The sequence below is a fragment of the Populus alba genome, chromosome 8, assembly GCF_005239225.2.
Source record: "Populus alba chromosome 8, ASM523922v2, whole genome shotgun sequence".
In the NCBI taxonomy this organism is placed as follows: Eukaryota; Viridiplantae; Streptophyta; class Magnoliopsida; order Malpighiales; family Salicaceae; genus Populus; species Populus alba.
In genome coordinates this window covers 2,833,384-2,849,188 of record NC_133291.1, presented here as the reverse complement: position 1 = coordinate 2,849,188, position 15,805 = coordinate 2,833,384, and the positions used below count along the sequence as shown (strand labels likewise).

General features: G+C 35.8%; 2 protein-coding genes across 3 annotated transcripts; both read right to left on the bottom strand.

The window, feature by feature from the left end:
• Nucleotides 1–4,703: 4,703 nt before the first annotated feature.
• On the bottom strand, nucleotides 4,704–11,092 carry LOC118052205 (uncharacterized). Of its 2 annotated transcripts, XM_035063071.2 has the most exons (5): nucleotides 10,945–11,092; nucleotides 9,926–9,987; nucleotides 7,230–9,829; nucleotides 6,978–7,126; nucleotides 4,704–6,845 (listed from the first exon to the last, which is right to left on the bottom strand). In XM_035063071.2, the coding sequence occupies exons 2-5, from the start codon at nucleotides 9,947–9,949 to the stop codon at nucleotides 5,794–5,796; spliced, it is 3,825 nt and encodes a 1,274-aa protein (XP_034918962.1). In that variant the 5' UTR covers nucleotides 9,950–9,987; nucleotides 10,945–11,092; the 3' UTR covers nucleotides 4,704–5,793. The 2 variants fall into 2 exon arrangements, with proteins under 2 accessions (XP_034918962.1, XP_034918961.1); XM_035063070.2 differs by having other exon boundaries at nucleotides 4,704–7,126.
• A 2,819-nt stretch (nucleotides 11,093–13,911) lies between these two features.
• Nucleotides 13,912–15,074, bottom strand: LOC118052235 (histone H4). The gene is made up of 2 exons (XM_035063127.2): nucleotides 14,931–15,074; nucleotides 13,912–14,469 (listed from the first exon to the last, which is right to left on the bottom strand). The coding sequence occupies exon 2, from the start codon at nucleotides 14,445–14,447 to the stop codon at nucleotides 14,136–14,138; it is 312 nt and encodes a 103-aa protein (XP_034919018.1). The 5' UTR covers nucleotides 14,448–14,469; nucleotides 14,931–15,074; the 3' UTR covers nucleotides 13,912–14,135.
• Between the last annotated feature and the right edge of the window lie 731 nt (nucleotides 15,075–15,805).

The window sequence follows — 15,805 nt, the reverse complement described above, 5'->3', positions numbered from 1 at the left end:
GTCATCCCTCGCGCAAAAAATTAGATTCTTTCCCATACAGAAAGATAATTAGATTCTTATGACCTATATTTTTTTAAACAATGCAAACCATTACACAAATTTGGTAATAACATGTTAGATTTGATGTTTTTAGGATGCATGAATCAATGTCTTAGCATAAAAACACATCGTATAGATTTGATGTTTGTTAATTGTGGGTGTCTATATCAATTTACACGTATTTCAATTTACTCCTCGGATCTTGAAATTAATAATTATATAAATCTCTGATGACCTTAAGATTTATAGTACTCGAACTTGTAATATTTAGAAAATAAATCTAGAATCTAACTAGTCGAGTTATACCTTTTAAAAATTAAATATGTAAATTTTGCCGGGTGGACATATGAATTGTGGACCTCCAATATATTATGAGAAGATTAAAATTAGTATTGATTTTTGAGATTGTATGATGTCCCTCGTAAAATAATTTGATAGGATTCATTATAATTATAATATCTATTTACAGACTCCGTTTTCATATGAGAGGAGGGAGTGATTTTTCCAACGCTGATTGCTCAATAATTGCTCAAACGCATTTTCCTTTTCAAGTATTCAGTCGAAGCAGGGAATTCAGTCTTCCTTCCCCGAATTTTCTTTTTGCTAAAAAAAAAAATCAGCGATCTGCACAAGCAACGCATGCGGAGGTCAATACTCGATCGGCAAAGATTGACCAAACTCGACGTATATCCAAGCTTGCTTGAGGCCCAGACGAGGGGATGAGATGGTCCGTTCATCCATGCGAGAACGTTGCTTTCTAGTTTTAAAAAAACAAAAACCAAGTCGTGTGGTGATATTACTCTCCACATTGCAATTGCATTATGCATTTTATTGCGAATCAAAGTACATTGGAATAGTTAAACAAATTAAAATTTGATCATTAGACTTTATTTTTGCATAATTAAGCTTTTTAAACCTAAATTAATAGCCAATCACATCTTTTTTTAGAAGAGATGGTGAAATTAAAACACATTGGACCAAAGTGAAAAACAAGAAAAGATAAGTGCCAAATTCGAATTTCATCCAAAATAATCAATTTCTTCTCTTGTTTTTATTTGTCAAATATTCAAACTTGATACCAAAATTTATTTTTCTTACTTTTCATTTAATTTTTTAATGAGAGGAGATAGAGACATTTGCTAAAATTCATTGTTGTGATAGAAAAATATTTTTCACACCTATTTCCGCCACCAAAATAATTGAAATTGGTGTCAATAGGATCCGTTCGATGAACGAAGTCTTGTAATAGTTGTTTTGAACTTATCTAAATCAAGAATAAGAAATTTTATTCGGGTTGATTATGTGTTTTGAACTTTATTTTTAGCTTGTTGGTTTGATATGTTAGTTTATTGATGTTTCAGGAGTGCTTATAAGGTGTTTTTTAGTTGAAAATAGTTTTTGAGTAAAAAATTCACATGCTGTCTTTTTTTTTCCTAAAAAAACTAGCGTGGACAACGAGATGTCCGCTCCTTTAAATTATAAAAAAATACAGGGCTAAACATGTAAACTTGGGCTTGAAGCCTCATATGTATGGGTTTTTGCTTTCATCAGCCTTGAGCCATGGGCTTGCACTTTTGAGTTGCTTTTTGATCATTTTTATTTTGTTTTGTATATATAGGTTAATTATAGATTCATGAAAAAAATATATTAAACCCAGTTAAGTCCATGATATGAATCACAAGTTTGATTGGTTAGACCACAACATCTGGGTTTTTTTTTAAATGTAAATTTTGTCCTAAAAAATTATTGAATTTGTTCAAATGCATAACTTGCATCATGATATTGGTTGGTTTACTCAAGTTCATATGTTTTTTTTTCAATGAGTTTTTTTTTTTTTATCAATTTTGTCATCTAAGGCTGAGTTAGTTGGAGATTTTATAGTTTTTTTTTTTCAAGATTATCCTTACAAATTTCACATGTTAACTTGGATTGAATTGGATAAATCCAATGTATTTTTGTTTTAATATTGAATAAAAATATCATTAAATATACAACTAATTTTAAATTTATGGTTAAGATCTATTTTAATTTTCTAGAAGAAGTCAGCAATACCTATATATTTTTTTTTTCCATCCAAGAAATTTTTTTACTCCGACCGGGGCCAAGAGGCTAGTTAATACTGTTTTCTGACTTCTAATCAGCATAAATTATATAAATCATGTTGCGACAGTTTCTGGATCAATGGACAAAACAACATTTAACAAAAACAAGAGCATTTGTGTTCCTTTCTCCAAAGACAGATCATATTTTTAGAGATTCATGGTAATCCCACTAAAGTCACTTTTAGAATTACATTTCTTCAGCCATGATGGTCTTGTCCTTCGACAAGGGTTGGGAACTTGGGATTTCGTACTTATAAATCCAGAGCCACAAATTAGTTAATATTTTTGCATCTGCAAATCATTATAAGTTAATTGTTTGAATAACATGCTCCCAGCCTCCAACGATATTGTATTAATCCATGTGATTTAAACATTGAAGAGGGCCTGTGTGCGTGTGTAATGTTATAGAAAACTTTGAAATTGATAGGAACTACTAAAAGCCTTGGAATATTCTTTCAAGGGACTGTTGTGAATACATTACTAAAATTAAGGGACAGATGATTTTCTGAAAAATTGGGAAGAGCCGCCCCTGATAACAAATTTCAGGTCGTTGTTTTTTCTCCTGTCCCTTTCCTTCATTTGGACGTGCTAGCATTGTCGCTCTTCGCGTTGGTCTTAATTTCATGGCCTCGAGGTTAACAGCAAAATATCTCCCGAGACGTAAGGTAATAAGTATACATTTGTCTCACTTCTAGAAAAATATATTAAAAAAGACGGGTGAGTTTTCAATTTTATCCTTCATTAAACTGGAAAGGCGTCGACCTATAGCATTGTTGTCTTGCCCTAAAACCGAATTGACTTGAAAACCATGAAACGTTTACTAAATAAAAAAACTGAAGATTCCTTTTATAACCCACTCCAAGCTAGTGGACAAGCGACATCGTTCAACAACGAATCAGTTCATACGTGTGTCGAGGGTTCCAAAGAACGCGAAGACTTCATAAACCTTCAGCAAGTTCGAACGTGTACGTAAGTTAAGAATTGTCCAAACCTAGAAATATAATCAGACGAGGTGTTCTAGAGTCTGCCCTCCCGGATTCTAATATTGTAAAACACTGCAGTCTCCCTAAGAACCCTGGAAAAGGGGGCATTTTAATGCAATCTTGGCCAAGGCAGCAATGGCTGACGCCTTGAAAGCAAACCGTCCAGTCAGTCATAAGAGGCCTGGACTTGGTGGTTCACATAATGCAAGACCACAGATGATGCAGGGGAATATAACCACCGTTGTTTTCATGACTTCACCTCCCTTAGTCCCCCATGTTTTGAAACGTCCATCATCGGCATTGTTAATAGGAATTACCAGAGTCGGATCATCCAATCAAGCTTGAACACTCTTGTAAACGCATGGACCAATCATCTCGAGCAAGTTTAAACTCGACTCGACGCAGTAAAATTCAACTTCTATTGAGCAGGTAACGAACTTTTGCCAGCACAAAGTTAAGGTTGCAGCTATGCAATTCTGGAATTCAGAGTCAATCTAAGCCAGCTATTCCTGTCTTCATGGCTCTTGCCAACATCACAGACCCGCCCTCCACTCAGTCATATTGTCTTCCGACTCCAGACAGATAACTACTAGGACAGTTAGATACCAGTTTGAACAATGACAATCCAGATAACAGGTCAACAGGAAAATAAATTCAAGAAATCACCTAGATAACTGCTAGAAAAAAACTTACATTTCTAGTAGCTGAAAAGGAATCTCCCCACAAATCATTCCCGTCTTTTTTCTCACCTCTTGACTATTGAGATGGTCAAATTTTGAAAAGTCCAGTTTTCATTCCACATGCAACCCATAAGCTGAATTGTACTCGTCAACTATTGCCCAAAGCAAATGGCCAACGAATACCAAATCATAGTCCACAACATCCATGAACTATACACGTTGAACTCTTCATTATGCTGCTCAACACTACCTTCTTGGTGCACAAACTATTAACATTCTTATTCTGCTCATTACTAATATTTTATTTTATCATTATTATCAAAGGAGGAAAAGACGACTAAGATGGCAACAGCTGGTGTGATAATGATGAAACGATGGACCTTATTCAACCTCATTGCTGATCCTCAAGGAAGAATTAACCTACATATTGTAAAGGCGTGTTAAATCAGGGGAACAACCTTACCTGAGGTTTTGCACCACCGCCATTAGAACCAAACCCCTGGTGTTGACACCCACATTCAACATGTGTCTTAAAATCCTCACTATACTTGCTCTGTTCCAGTAATCATGCAGCAGTGAAAAGCACACAACATGCAGTGCATCACAGGAGTGCAGTGGCTGAATCATCCTATTCATTGTAAAAATGAAATAGACCAACATTCCTAAGTAACTGTTTTCCCAAAAATTCCAGAAACTGCTACCAGTAACAAAGCAAGCAGCCATCCAACACAGCAACCATATGTTGCCTTCCAATGAGAACCGCAAAACTAATACTAACCAAAAAGCTAAAATTCCCAGAACCGATCCCTTTCAAGAAAATGCCTATTAAGAGAGTAATTAAACTAATTCTTTGATGACAAGACATCAGGACAAGACTGGAATTGGCAAATGCATGGAGATTAGACACGCCACCAACATGGCCTATGAGAAGTTGATTTTCAAATCAAGGAATAAATAAAAGCATAGATAGGAAAGCCTGTGGCTAGTGGACATCCAAAGAAGTTTCTCGGCTAATCTAACAAGCCATTGCCCACTGCCTCTTGAAAGCATTTAAGACTTTCTACAAGAAAATTGACAAAAGCTTAACCAGAGTTCAGTCGAACATGTGTCCATAAAGAGTACTTGCAGCACAATAAACCATGGAACTCAGTAAAGTCTAAGATTCCTGCAGTCAGATTACCTCAGCTCACCAGACATTTCCAGATTCCAACAGTTGTACTGTAAGTTGTAAGCAGCTGCAAGCCTGAAAAGTTCTCTATGTAATTAAAGTAGATCGCAACAACTAGTACTTTCTAAAAGCTGGAGCACTGTGCAGTAACTGTAGGAGCTAGCCACACAAATTTGGTAACATAATTGGAATGTTCGTATTTAGGCAACATAACAAAGGGAAGGTGAAGCAAAGCAAATAACAGAAAGTTACTGATTTTATTGAAGCTTCCCTGATGACTTCAGAATCAGACTGAAATTACAACAATGCCTCGATGCATGCCTGCTCCAATCCACCCAGCATAATCAGCATGTCAAGCTAAAAAAAATTGAGAAACTTGGGCTTTTCTGCTGAAGATTATACAAACACTGATTTTAACTGATAATCTTGACCACAGATTTTAACTGATAATCTTGACCATATATAAAGTGCCACCATAATTACGAGGATATAAAACTTGCTAAGATGAAAACTTGAAAAGTGCACCTAATATCCTGAATTTAAAACAAGGAACCAGCAGATAGAATTCTGAGAGACAAGCTATGTACATGACAGAACAGTCATCTGATGGTTGCAAGTATCCAGAGTTAAAAGAAGCTAGCATCTGGCATTACATCTGCAACTTGATTTGAGAACCACAAAGAGAACAGCAACTTGATTTGTGCTTCAGGCAAAGAACATTTATCAATCCAGCTGTGTAAGTAACCATAACCAATTCTGTCTTTGGTCCCCTTTATGCTAAAAAATAACAAGCCCTGGATCCTGGCCTATTGCAGATGCTATTAAAACCTTTTCCTTTTCATTCGTGAATTATCATCAAACCCATCATACAATACCTGCCTATCATGCCTGTAATTTCCTTCCTGCTCTTCAATGCCTCGGGGTCTTCTGGGTGCATTTCCAGGACGATTCCTAATCCGTCCATCAAACTCCCTTTCTCTCAAATTAGTTCTTTCATGAAACTCTGGATTATCTTCCGGAAAGAACCTAAAAGGTCGGGGGCCATCCTCTGGATTAAGATGAAAATTTTCACTACCAGCACCATTAAAAGGAGTCTTAAATGAACGGACAGGTCCCCGCCTCTCGCTAAACCTTCTTCTATCTTCCACATTCCCATCACCACCAAGGTCATGAAATCGACCAGAGTGTATGGGCCCTCCAAAGAACTCATCACTGTCCGTCCTTTCTCGAGGATCTGTAATACCAAACCTCCTACTGTTTCTGAGAAAAACCCTTCCTGTTTGGCCCCTATTAGAGATAATAGACCTTGAATGACCAGGATCTGTTTCCCTGGTATCAGGCGGTCGAGATAAGAATGGTGGAGAACCATGCCTCCTAACAACCATTTCCCTGGGAAAACCAGGATGGTCAGGTGATCTGATCCTCCCCATACTGTAAATTGGTGATCTTCGATTAGACAATTCTGAAGTTCCCCCAAACCCATCCGGAGATCTTCTTCTGGCAGATGACCATGGACCAGGAGAACGAGATCTAATTGGAGATTTTGAACGAAATTGGGGAAGAGCCCTTCTCTGAACAGATGAATAGTTCCTAGTCCCTTGGACAAAATGACCATCTAACCCTTCGTATGAAGGTTGGGGTCGCCTAAATGCCTGCTCTGTACCATCATCAGGGAATCCCCTCATATTATCAGCATGCCTTGCTCCAATAACTTCAGAACCCTCTTCGCCAATGTTTCGAGGAACTCTATGCACCATTTGAATGCCCCGTGCAGCAGGCACATCTCTCCCTCCAGGAGACCGCCTCCTTGAGGGTATATTGCGGAAAACTGGCGTCTCATCATCCAGTAGCTTCCTCCCTCCCCGTGCAGTACCTACAAATGAACCATCTGGTGCGATATTATAATTAATAGATTCAGAATCAGCCTCAGCAACAGCAGAAGCATATTTATATCTGCGAACAGCAAAATCTGATGAACCATTGTAAAGTTCTGAAGCATAGTTACGTTCAGAATCCCTGTCACCACGAAGAGTATCAATCCGGCTGGAAATCCTCCCTCTACCACGAACAAAATTCATTCTAGAGTTTCTGGGAAAATGCTCTTGGTGTCTATCTCTTGAGAATCTGCGTGGACCATCAATATAAATTTCATCCCTGAGACCAATCATTACAGGGAAAAATCAGCCTATAATACATATAGCAGGCCTTAAATAAAAATGGAACACAAAAGAGACAAATAATGGTAATAAATAATCACCTCCCTTGGTGATGTAGTTTTCCACCCTCAAGCGGCACGTCAGGTAATCTTTCTTGATATGATGAAAAAGGCCTGCCTGATATAGATCTTGTCTTGCCAGGAGATGATGAATTAGAAGCTCTAGGCAAGTTTATAATCCTACTCCGGCTGCTGCTGACATCCTTAGCCATATCACCACCATTTAAAGATGCCTCTAACTCAGGCAACTCATTCTTTTCCATGTTATTTGTTTTAATGTTCTTGTCTGAACCTGGCTCAACAGAAACTAAAACCCCTTGACCTGCAGTAATGTCTTGTCCAGATGACAGTTCTGTCCCCTGGCCCACCGGACAATCTTTCTTTCCAGATAAGTCAAGTGATTTTCTTTGAATGGTTGTGGTTTCCCTCTCTTGCTCTGCCCCACAAGTTGGCATATCAACTGTCGGTGATTCTTTCACAGAAGCATTATCAGCATCTTCAATGGTTCTGGTGATGCATTCTTTCACAGTAACTTCATTGTTTTCAGAAAGTTCTATTTTAGAATCATTTTCCTCAACAAGGGATGAAATATAATGATCATCACCAGCAAGTCCAGAGTTTGCCTTTTCATGTTCAGAATTACCATGACTAACATCTTTTTCCTCACATTTCTGACTCTCTTCTGCAGCTTGCAGATGCGGGTCTTGGACCTCACCATCTTCATAATTGTGTTCTTGCCGCTCTTCATCTATATCCATAGACATAGTGTTACCATCAGACTCATAACCAGAGCCATAAGAATCTTCTTCTATCATATCACCGGACAAGTTAATCTTTTCCTCGTCAGTTACAGAAACCTCACCATTTCCATGTGAACCTGCAGGAACTTCCTCTGAAATTTTCAGTTCACACTGCTCCGGGGCATCACCACTTCTGTCCTCAGTAATTGCAGTATCTATCTTAACAGAAGCATCTAATTCCTCACCACTGTGACCTACAGGCATAGAAACCATTTCTGAAGAAACCTGCCCAGCACTTTCAGGTGCTTCCTTTGGCATCGCGTTCCTAAGAAGGGCACCTTCAACACATGTGGTATACTCTAATTGGTCTGATGCATTGCCACTTATAGACAAATCTGTTGAACAAGTAGGTTTTGCTAAGATATCTTGACCTTCCCTCACCTGGTTATCTGTTGAACATGAAGGTTGACCTGTAGTATCCTGAACTTGCAGCACTATTTTACTTGCTGAACAAGGAGATTGCTCTACGGTATCCTGACTTTGTAGCACCTGTTTATCAGGTTGGATTGACGGCCCCCCTACCATCCTGGGTGTTTCTGAATTGCCATCATGAAATGGTTCTGGTTTTATGAATCCATGACCAACTAATTTCAAAGAACCAAAAGCTGAAGACTTTGAGGTTTCTAGACTACCCTTCTCAACTAACTCGCGTTTAACAAAAAAATCAAATGGATTGACTTTGGCTCCTCTAAAATCATGTTTGGGGCTCCCATCAAATGGTTCTGATTTTATGCTCCTACAGTTAGCCACGGTTGCATTGCCTGCTGACAACAAGCTTCCTGGCAAGCTAATGTTAGGAATAATGCAGCTTTCTTTATTAGCAGAAGAACTGGAATGCTCCTGGCTTAAGTTAAAACAAGGAAAGGACGGACTGAGACGAAGATGAAGAGAATCCTCAGATGTATACTTGGCACAATCAGAAAATGTTTGGGGGAAACTAGATTTGCACTCACTGCTATCAAGGAGTTGCTTTCCATTAGACATACCAGTTCCAACTATTCCAGTAGTACTATCACATTTGACACCAACTCTGTTCCACCCATCAGCAGTTTCTTGAGCAGCATGTTCATCACTAGAAGAACCATCCCATGTATCCATAGTAGTATTCAAATCCCAGTTCGATCTGTTAGCAAAAACATCAGTGCTGTCGGTTGCAAGAATATTGTCCATTTTGTGCAAAACACCAGTCTCACCCTCGCTTAAAGACAAATTCAATGAAACAGCTCCTACATTTTCATTATTTTGACTACCATCATTGCTATAACATTCCAAAGACGAAACATTGTGTTCCTTTAAACCTAAACAAAACTGAGAAGCTACTGAAGCTATAGGCATCTCTGATTTACACTTTCCTTCCAATATTTTTTGGCTGCATATCTCTTTACCAACATTGAGTCCGGGACCTTTATTGGATTCTAAATTTAACTCAGTTTTCGCTGAAATCAACAACGTGTTGGCAGACTTTTCTTCCACCACGGGCTTCTCTTGTTTGCCAAACTTAGCCAAGGAATCAGAATGGGTTGCAAGGTTCTGTGCTTCAACTTTAACTCCTGAGCAGTTCTCAGCATTCACTTGCACAATGCTGTCCAACCTGTTCTTATTTTCTTCAGCTACAGAATTCTTGACTGGATCAGATAAATCAGAACTCGCTGCAACACTAGAATTGGAAGGAGTTGACTCCTTAGATGTGCTGCCAGGTTCTTTCTGTGCAGAATCATTTCCCAACAGTGGCACAGATTGTTCTTCTCGTGGAGGCGAAGGAGGCCAGATGAACCTCCTTTTCTTGATAGGAACACCTGCAATGTTAAGACTAGACTGCTGGGCAAGGGGTTTAACCCCAGTCTGCCAATAAAAGATTAATGAATCAATATTCAGGGGGGAAACATTTCAAATGTTCTCTAATCTTAGTTAACAGTAACTCGAAAAGAAAATAAACACCTCTTCATTTCCTGACACCGGCATCACTCCAAAGTTTGCACGTGCACAACCCTTCTCGATACCTTAACAAAAATGATTCACGGATTAATCCCTCAGCAACGTGTCCTGAGGTGCCTTCAAACCCAACCTCAATAATTACTTAAATCAAGTTTGCAAGTTTATTCTTTTAAATAACTAAATCAGTCAATTTCTTGAGTCTTTTAGCACCAACCAAGCAAGGTTATTGCCAATGGTAGTTAGCACATGCAGACAACACAACACGACACAACACAAAACTCTCCATATCCTTAATCAGTCCAAAACAAAACTACATAAACAAAGAAAGACCAAGAGGAAATAAACTTCTGATCTTGGAAAAAATTCAATAAACTAGATCCAAATTATGGTTGAATTATCACCAATAAGTATCCAGTAACAATTTTATAATCTAGATAGCTAAAACTCACTCTCATCTTATTACTGTCTTTGATATCCAGATCTAAAAAAATAAAACAAGCTATTTCCTTAGCACAGAGAATAACTAACAAAGCAGCAAATCTAAGTAAGCGAAAGCCCAACTCATTCAATGAGACTGTGAATTACACAGTAATAATCTGAGACCTAAAATCGAACAAAGTTGACCTAGATTCACAATCATCAATGACCAACTACCACTAATAAAACAGACACAGCGGATTATAAGCTGAAAAGAAAAAAATGTGAATTAATTACAATTTAAATATTATATTAGCAAAGATCCAAATATTTCACTTTTCAAATCAACAAAGAAACTAATCATTTATAAATTAAATAAAAAAATAACAAATCTCCTTAAAACGATTTTTTTTTTAGCATTTGATTGGATAATCTATAATCAGTTTCCAGACATGTTCAGATCCAAAATCGGAAAAAGAAAAGCAAGACCATTTCAGGGAAGCTAGGAGAATAAAGAGGGAGAAAAATGAACGGAGCTTGAAGACGGAATCGGAGAATAAGAGGGTTTTAATTAATCAAACAAAAACACCAAATAGATTAATTACCTGATTAGAGAGAGAGAGAGTAAGTGATTTTGGAGAGAGAGAGTGAGGAGAAAGTGTTCTGGAGGTTTCTTCGCAACTTCAGCGAAAACACGGGGAGGAAGAGATGGAAAGAGAGAGGGTGAGGAATCCGAGATTGCTTTGATAAGTTGTTGCTTGTGGTGAGGGCCGTGGCTTTTAATAAAGTAGCCATGGTCTTTCTTGTAATTTGACTTTCTTTCTTGTTTTTATTTAAAAAAAATATTAAATTAATTTTTTTTTTTTAAATATAATTTTAATACGTTTATAAAGAAAGCAAACTAGATACACATTTAGACTCTTATATTTATTTTTGAGGTTCAATTATATTTTTTAAAAAAATAAAATTTTTTTATTTTTTTATGTTTTTTTTTTAATTTTGATATGTTTTTTTTAAATGATTTTATTTTTTAAAAACATATCAAGAACACCCCTAATCTTTATTTCCCTTTGAGAATCTTTGGATCCCACGAACATACCTTTACCTGTCATTATCAACTTCCCATTTATATGTTTCTTTCGGAACATTTTTATAAAGATCAATGGATTTTCAAGGAATTTGTTTTTAAATTAACACATTTAAAAAAAATGAAAACTAACACAGGTAAAGAAAAAAATAAAAATAGCACGATAAAAACCGTAGATTTCAAGTGTGGTATTTTATAATATCACATATAGAAATTGCGATTTTCCTACCATACTATTATTTTTCAAAAATAAAATATTCAAAGCGAGAGAGCAGCTACAAGAAATAAAGATGTAAATTTCCATTTGCAAGGGAAAAAAACAAAACAAAGAATGACCTTTTAATGGAACATTGTACATTGTTTGCCCCCTAAGTAAATAGACTTTAATTAATTGAGGCAAATTGCAATAATTCATTTCTCAGGTACCAAATCCAAACATTCAAGGAACCTCGAGGAATAATTTTTTTTATTTAAAAAAAAAACAAATTATGCAAATTGGAAAAAGGTTGCCGTGTACTTCATGGGTGCAATTCGCAAGCATCGTATACATTCGCAAGCACATATATACTTTTTTAATTGTATTTTATTATTTAGGGAAAATACTTTTTTATAAGTAAAGAAATTGTATTGTTGTATTTATGACAAGCATCGTATATATTCGCAAGCTCTTTCAATATCATAGAAAAAACTAAAATATTCCGTGATTTCTTGCAAAGTCATAACACTGGTTGGTCGAATATATAACCATTTCATTGTTTTTTTAATAAAATTATGTTGTTTAATGTATCATTATTTTAATATTTAAAAAATGTGTGGTCCAGTTATTCATCAGATTTAAAATTTAAGGTTTTTTTTTTTTGCTAGACTTTGCATTTTTTCTTACTGTTAGAGAGAAAATAACCCCACCCGTGCTTCTTGTTTATCTCGGTGAAAATCTATTTTAAGAAGACAATTTTAATAGGTAACAACACCCTTTTAGCTTTTACAATTCATTTGGCTGTTCAATCAATTAAACTTACCTTTTTTTATTTTTATTTAGTTCCTGTTTATTTTTATTGAAAAGCATTTTTTAAAAAAATTGAATTTTATTTTATTTTTTTTACTTTAAATTAATAATTTTTATTATTTTTAAATTAATTTAATTTACTAATATCAAAAACAATTTTTAAAAATAAAAAATATTATTTTAATATATTTTTAAATAAAAAAATATTTTAAAAACCAAACACAACTACACTCCCAAATATTTCCTCACCTTCAAACATAAAACAGAGTTCTATTTTAAAACTGGGGACATGTTAAATTACAGCTTCGCAGATGCCCGTAGAATGACGTAAAATTGGTTTAGAATTTGAGGTTGTTCTATCACTTGTTGCTCGACGAGGACCCCATTCTTATCGTCACTGAATCCACCACCAAAAGTGGCACGATACCTCAAGAGATAATGACAATTTCAAAAGCAAAAGGATGTTTATCAGGGAGGACCACACTAGTCTTCTGCTCTTGAACTGTTGCTAGACTTTACTTTCCGCGTGAAGACACAATTGCTTACAAGACACGCAAGTAATGGGCTTTCAATCTCAATCAGAAAACTACTATTTCATCATCGGTTGGCCATGAAATCAAAAGAAGCAATTCTCCTAATGGATACAAGAACCACTGTTGGAAACCTGGATTACCTCGGTGAGTGAACCCGGTTAAATAAAAAATAGAAAAAAAACTCAAATAAACCAATAAAACAAGATCAAAACATCATTTTAACCTATCTGTTTTCTAAAAAATCAATTAGGTTTGACTCTACTACTCTATAACCCGGGCCTTGTGTCAAGATGACCGGATCCAGTAACATAACGTTGTAAAGAAAGTACGGTTATTTCATTGAATGAAGGGGAAAACATCAAAATAAGACCGCCAAGGAATGCTGATAGAAGAAGCTCACTTCAGCTTTTAGCAGCGTTTTTTATTGGAAAAAATATTAAAATAATATTTTTTTAAAATTATTTTTAACATCTAACATATTAAAATATGAAAAAATATTTATTTAAAATTAAAAAATAATAAATTTTTTCAATCAGACGTTAAAAGTAGAACCTTGAAGTGGAATGGATTAAAAAGAGTCGAAAGGAAAAATAAAAGTTTTTTAACCGTGGAAAGACAAATCACCGTATATAAGAATATCAATTATTTTCTAAAACATTTTTATTTAAAAATTAATAATCATTTTAAAATACAGAACAATTAATTTATAGAAGAAAAAAAAATTATTTTTTATTAAAAATACAAACGGGCTCTTCCCAGCGAAGAGGGGCAATAATTTTCTTCTTTATGGAGTCAACTCATCTTTCCCTAATAAGCGGATGGCGTACAAGGTCCCAAAATCTTGAAGCAACTCTTTCAGAGTTGATTTCCAAGGACCCGAACACTGTAATTTCCAATCCCGCGAAGATACATTGCCTCTAGCTATCAAAGGAGGTCGGTCCACAAATTGACAGAAAGTCCAAACCATTAAATAAAAGCCAAGAGCCCATCAAAATTTGAATCCGAACACCACCATTCCATTTCCAGACAAAAACCCAAAGTTAAATCCATCAACCCAAACCCTTTACTTACTTACAAAACAGTACCTAAAAACCCTAATTACCAATCTAATTACAATCCCCAAAAAACGCAAATTTCTCGACAGCAAGACTTATTCTAAAATCAGAAGCCCTAACCACCGAACCCGTATAGAGTTCTTCCCTGCCTCTTGAGTGCGTACACCACATCCATGGCAGTGACAGTCTTGCGGCGAGCATGCTCGGTGTAGGTCACAGCATCTCTTATAACATTTTCAAGGAAGATCTTGAGTACACCACGAGTCTCTTCATAGATCAAACCACTGATACGCTTGACCCCACCCCTACGAGCAAGACGGCGGATTGCAGGCTTTGTGATACCTTGAATGTTATCACGGAGAACCTTACGGTGACGCTTGGCTCCTCCCTTTCCCAGACCCTTGCCTCCCTTTCCACGTCCAGACATTTTCTTCAGTTAATGAGACGATCTGTGGGGGAAAATCCAACACAAAATTGGTTACCACTTTGATAAAAGTTAAAACGCCCGAGAAATTGAAATATAGCACAGGAGAACGCAAAAACAAAAAAACTCGATGGAGAATTAATTGGAATATTAATACGATAAATTGAGTCAAAACTTCATGTAAGGTACCTGCATTTTCTCAGAGATGCATTGAAAAGAAAAAACCACTTCTCGAACATTAATTGACAGAAATGGAGATTATTGAAGACGCAATTCAACATAATTAGTGGAAAACTGATGCTAATTTATTTTAGCTGCTCCTGTGAAACCCTAACGGGCAAATCAAATGAAAACCTGATTTTCATTTTAATCGAAAATGAACAAAAACGATTTTCGAAAACGATATCAGACAGTAAAATCAAATTGACCCGAGAAAACGACGTTATAAGAGAAAGGAGAGGGGAGAATACAAGAAGAGAGAAATACCTGAACTGCAGACTTAGAATTGAATCTCGAGGTGAAGAATCGAAATCCAGAGGGAGAGACTTGTTTGTTTGTGTGATGAAATATTTTGTGGAGACAAGTCATATTTATAAGGACACGTGAAGGAGGGTGCTTAGGGGACGATCCGCGACGAATGTTTTGAAGAGGACTTTGGACCGTTCGTTTTTAAACTAGACGGTTGGGATTATAAGATTTGTGGCGATGCGGACCGATGACGTGGCGTTTTTAAAATACGTGCTTGCTTGGGATGGTGTTGGGATTTGAATCGTCGAGGGGAGGAGAAAAGGATTTGTGTTTTCTTGACCGTGATTTGTATCCAAGTTCAAGTAAGATTTTGGAGAGTTTTGTTCATTTTCAGTTGATTTTGTTTGCGGGGAATGTGATGCCTGTGGATTGAAAATCAATTTGGAGGTTTGAATATCATAAATTCGGCAATTAGAGGTTGAAGGAACCTGTCAATCTATATGTTCTTTGAAGGAGTGATCAATAATAAGGCGAGGGTACCAATTTTTTTAAAATAATAAATTAATATTTTTTTTAAAATATTTTTTTGAGTATTTAAATATATTTATATTACAAATTTTAAAATATTTTTAAATAAAAAATATTGAATATCATACACACACACATATATATATATATATATATATATATATATATATATAAAAGTCTTTTTAGAAATATGTTCTGTTTAAGAACTTGATTCAAATTGCGTTTTCTTAAATTTTAATATTTTTTTATTAAAAATTATTTGTTTATAATTTTAAATTATTTTCATGTAAAAATAAATTTTTTTAAAAAAATATTTAAAACCGTAACTATTCCTGCTATCTGAGACGCCAAAAAACCTCACCTGC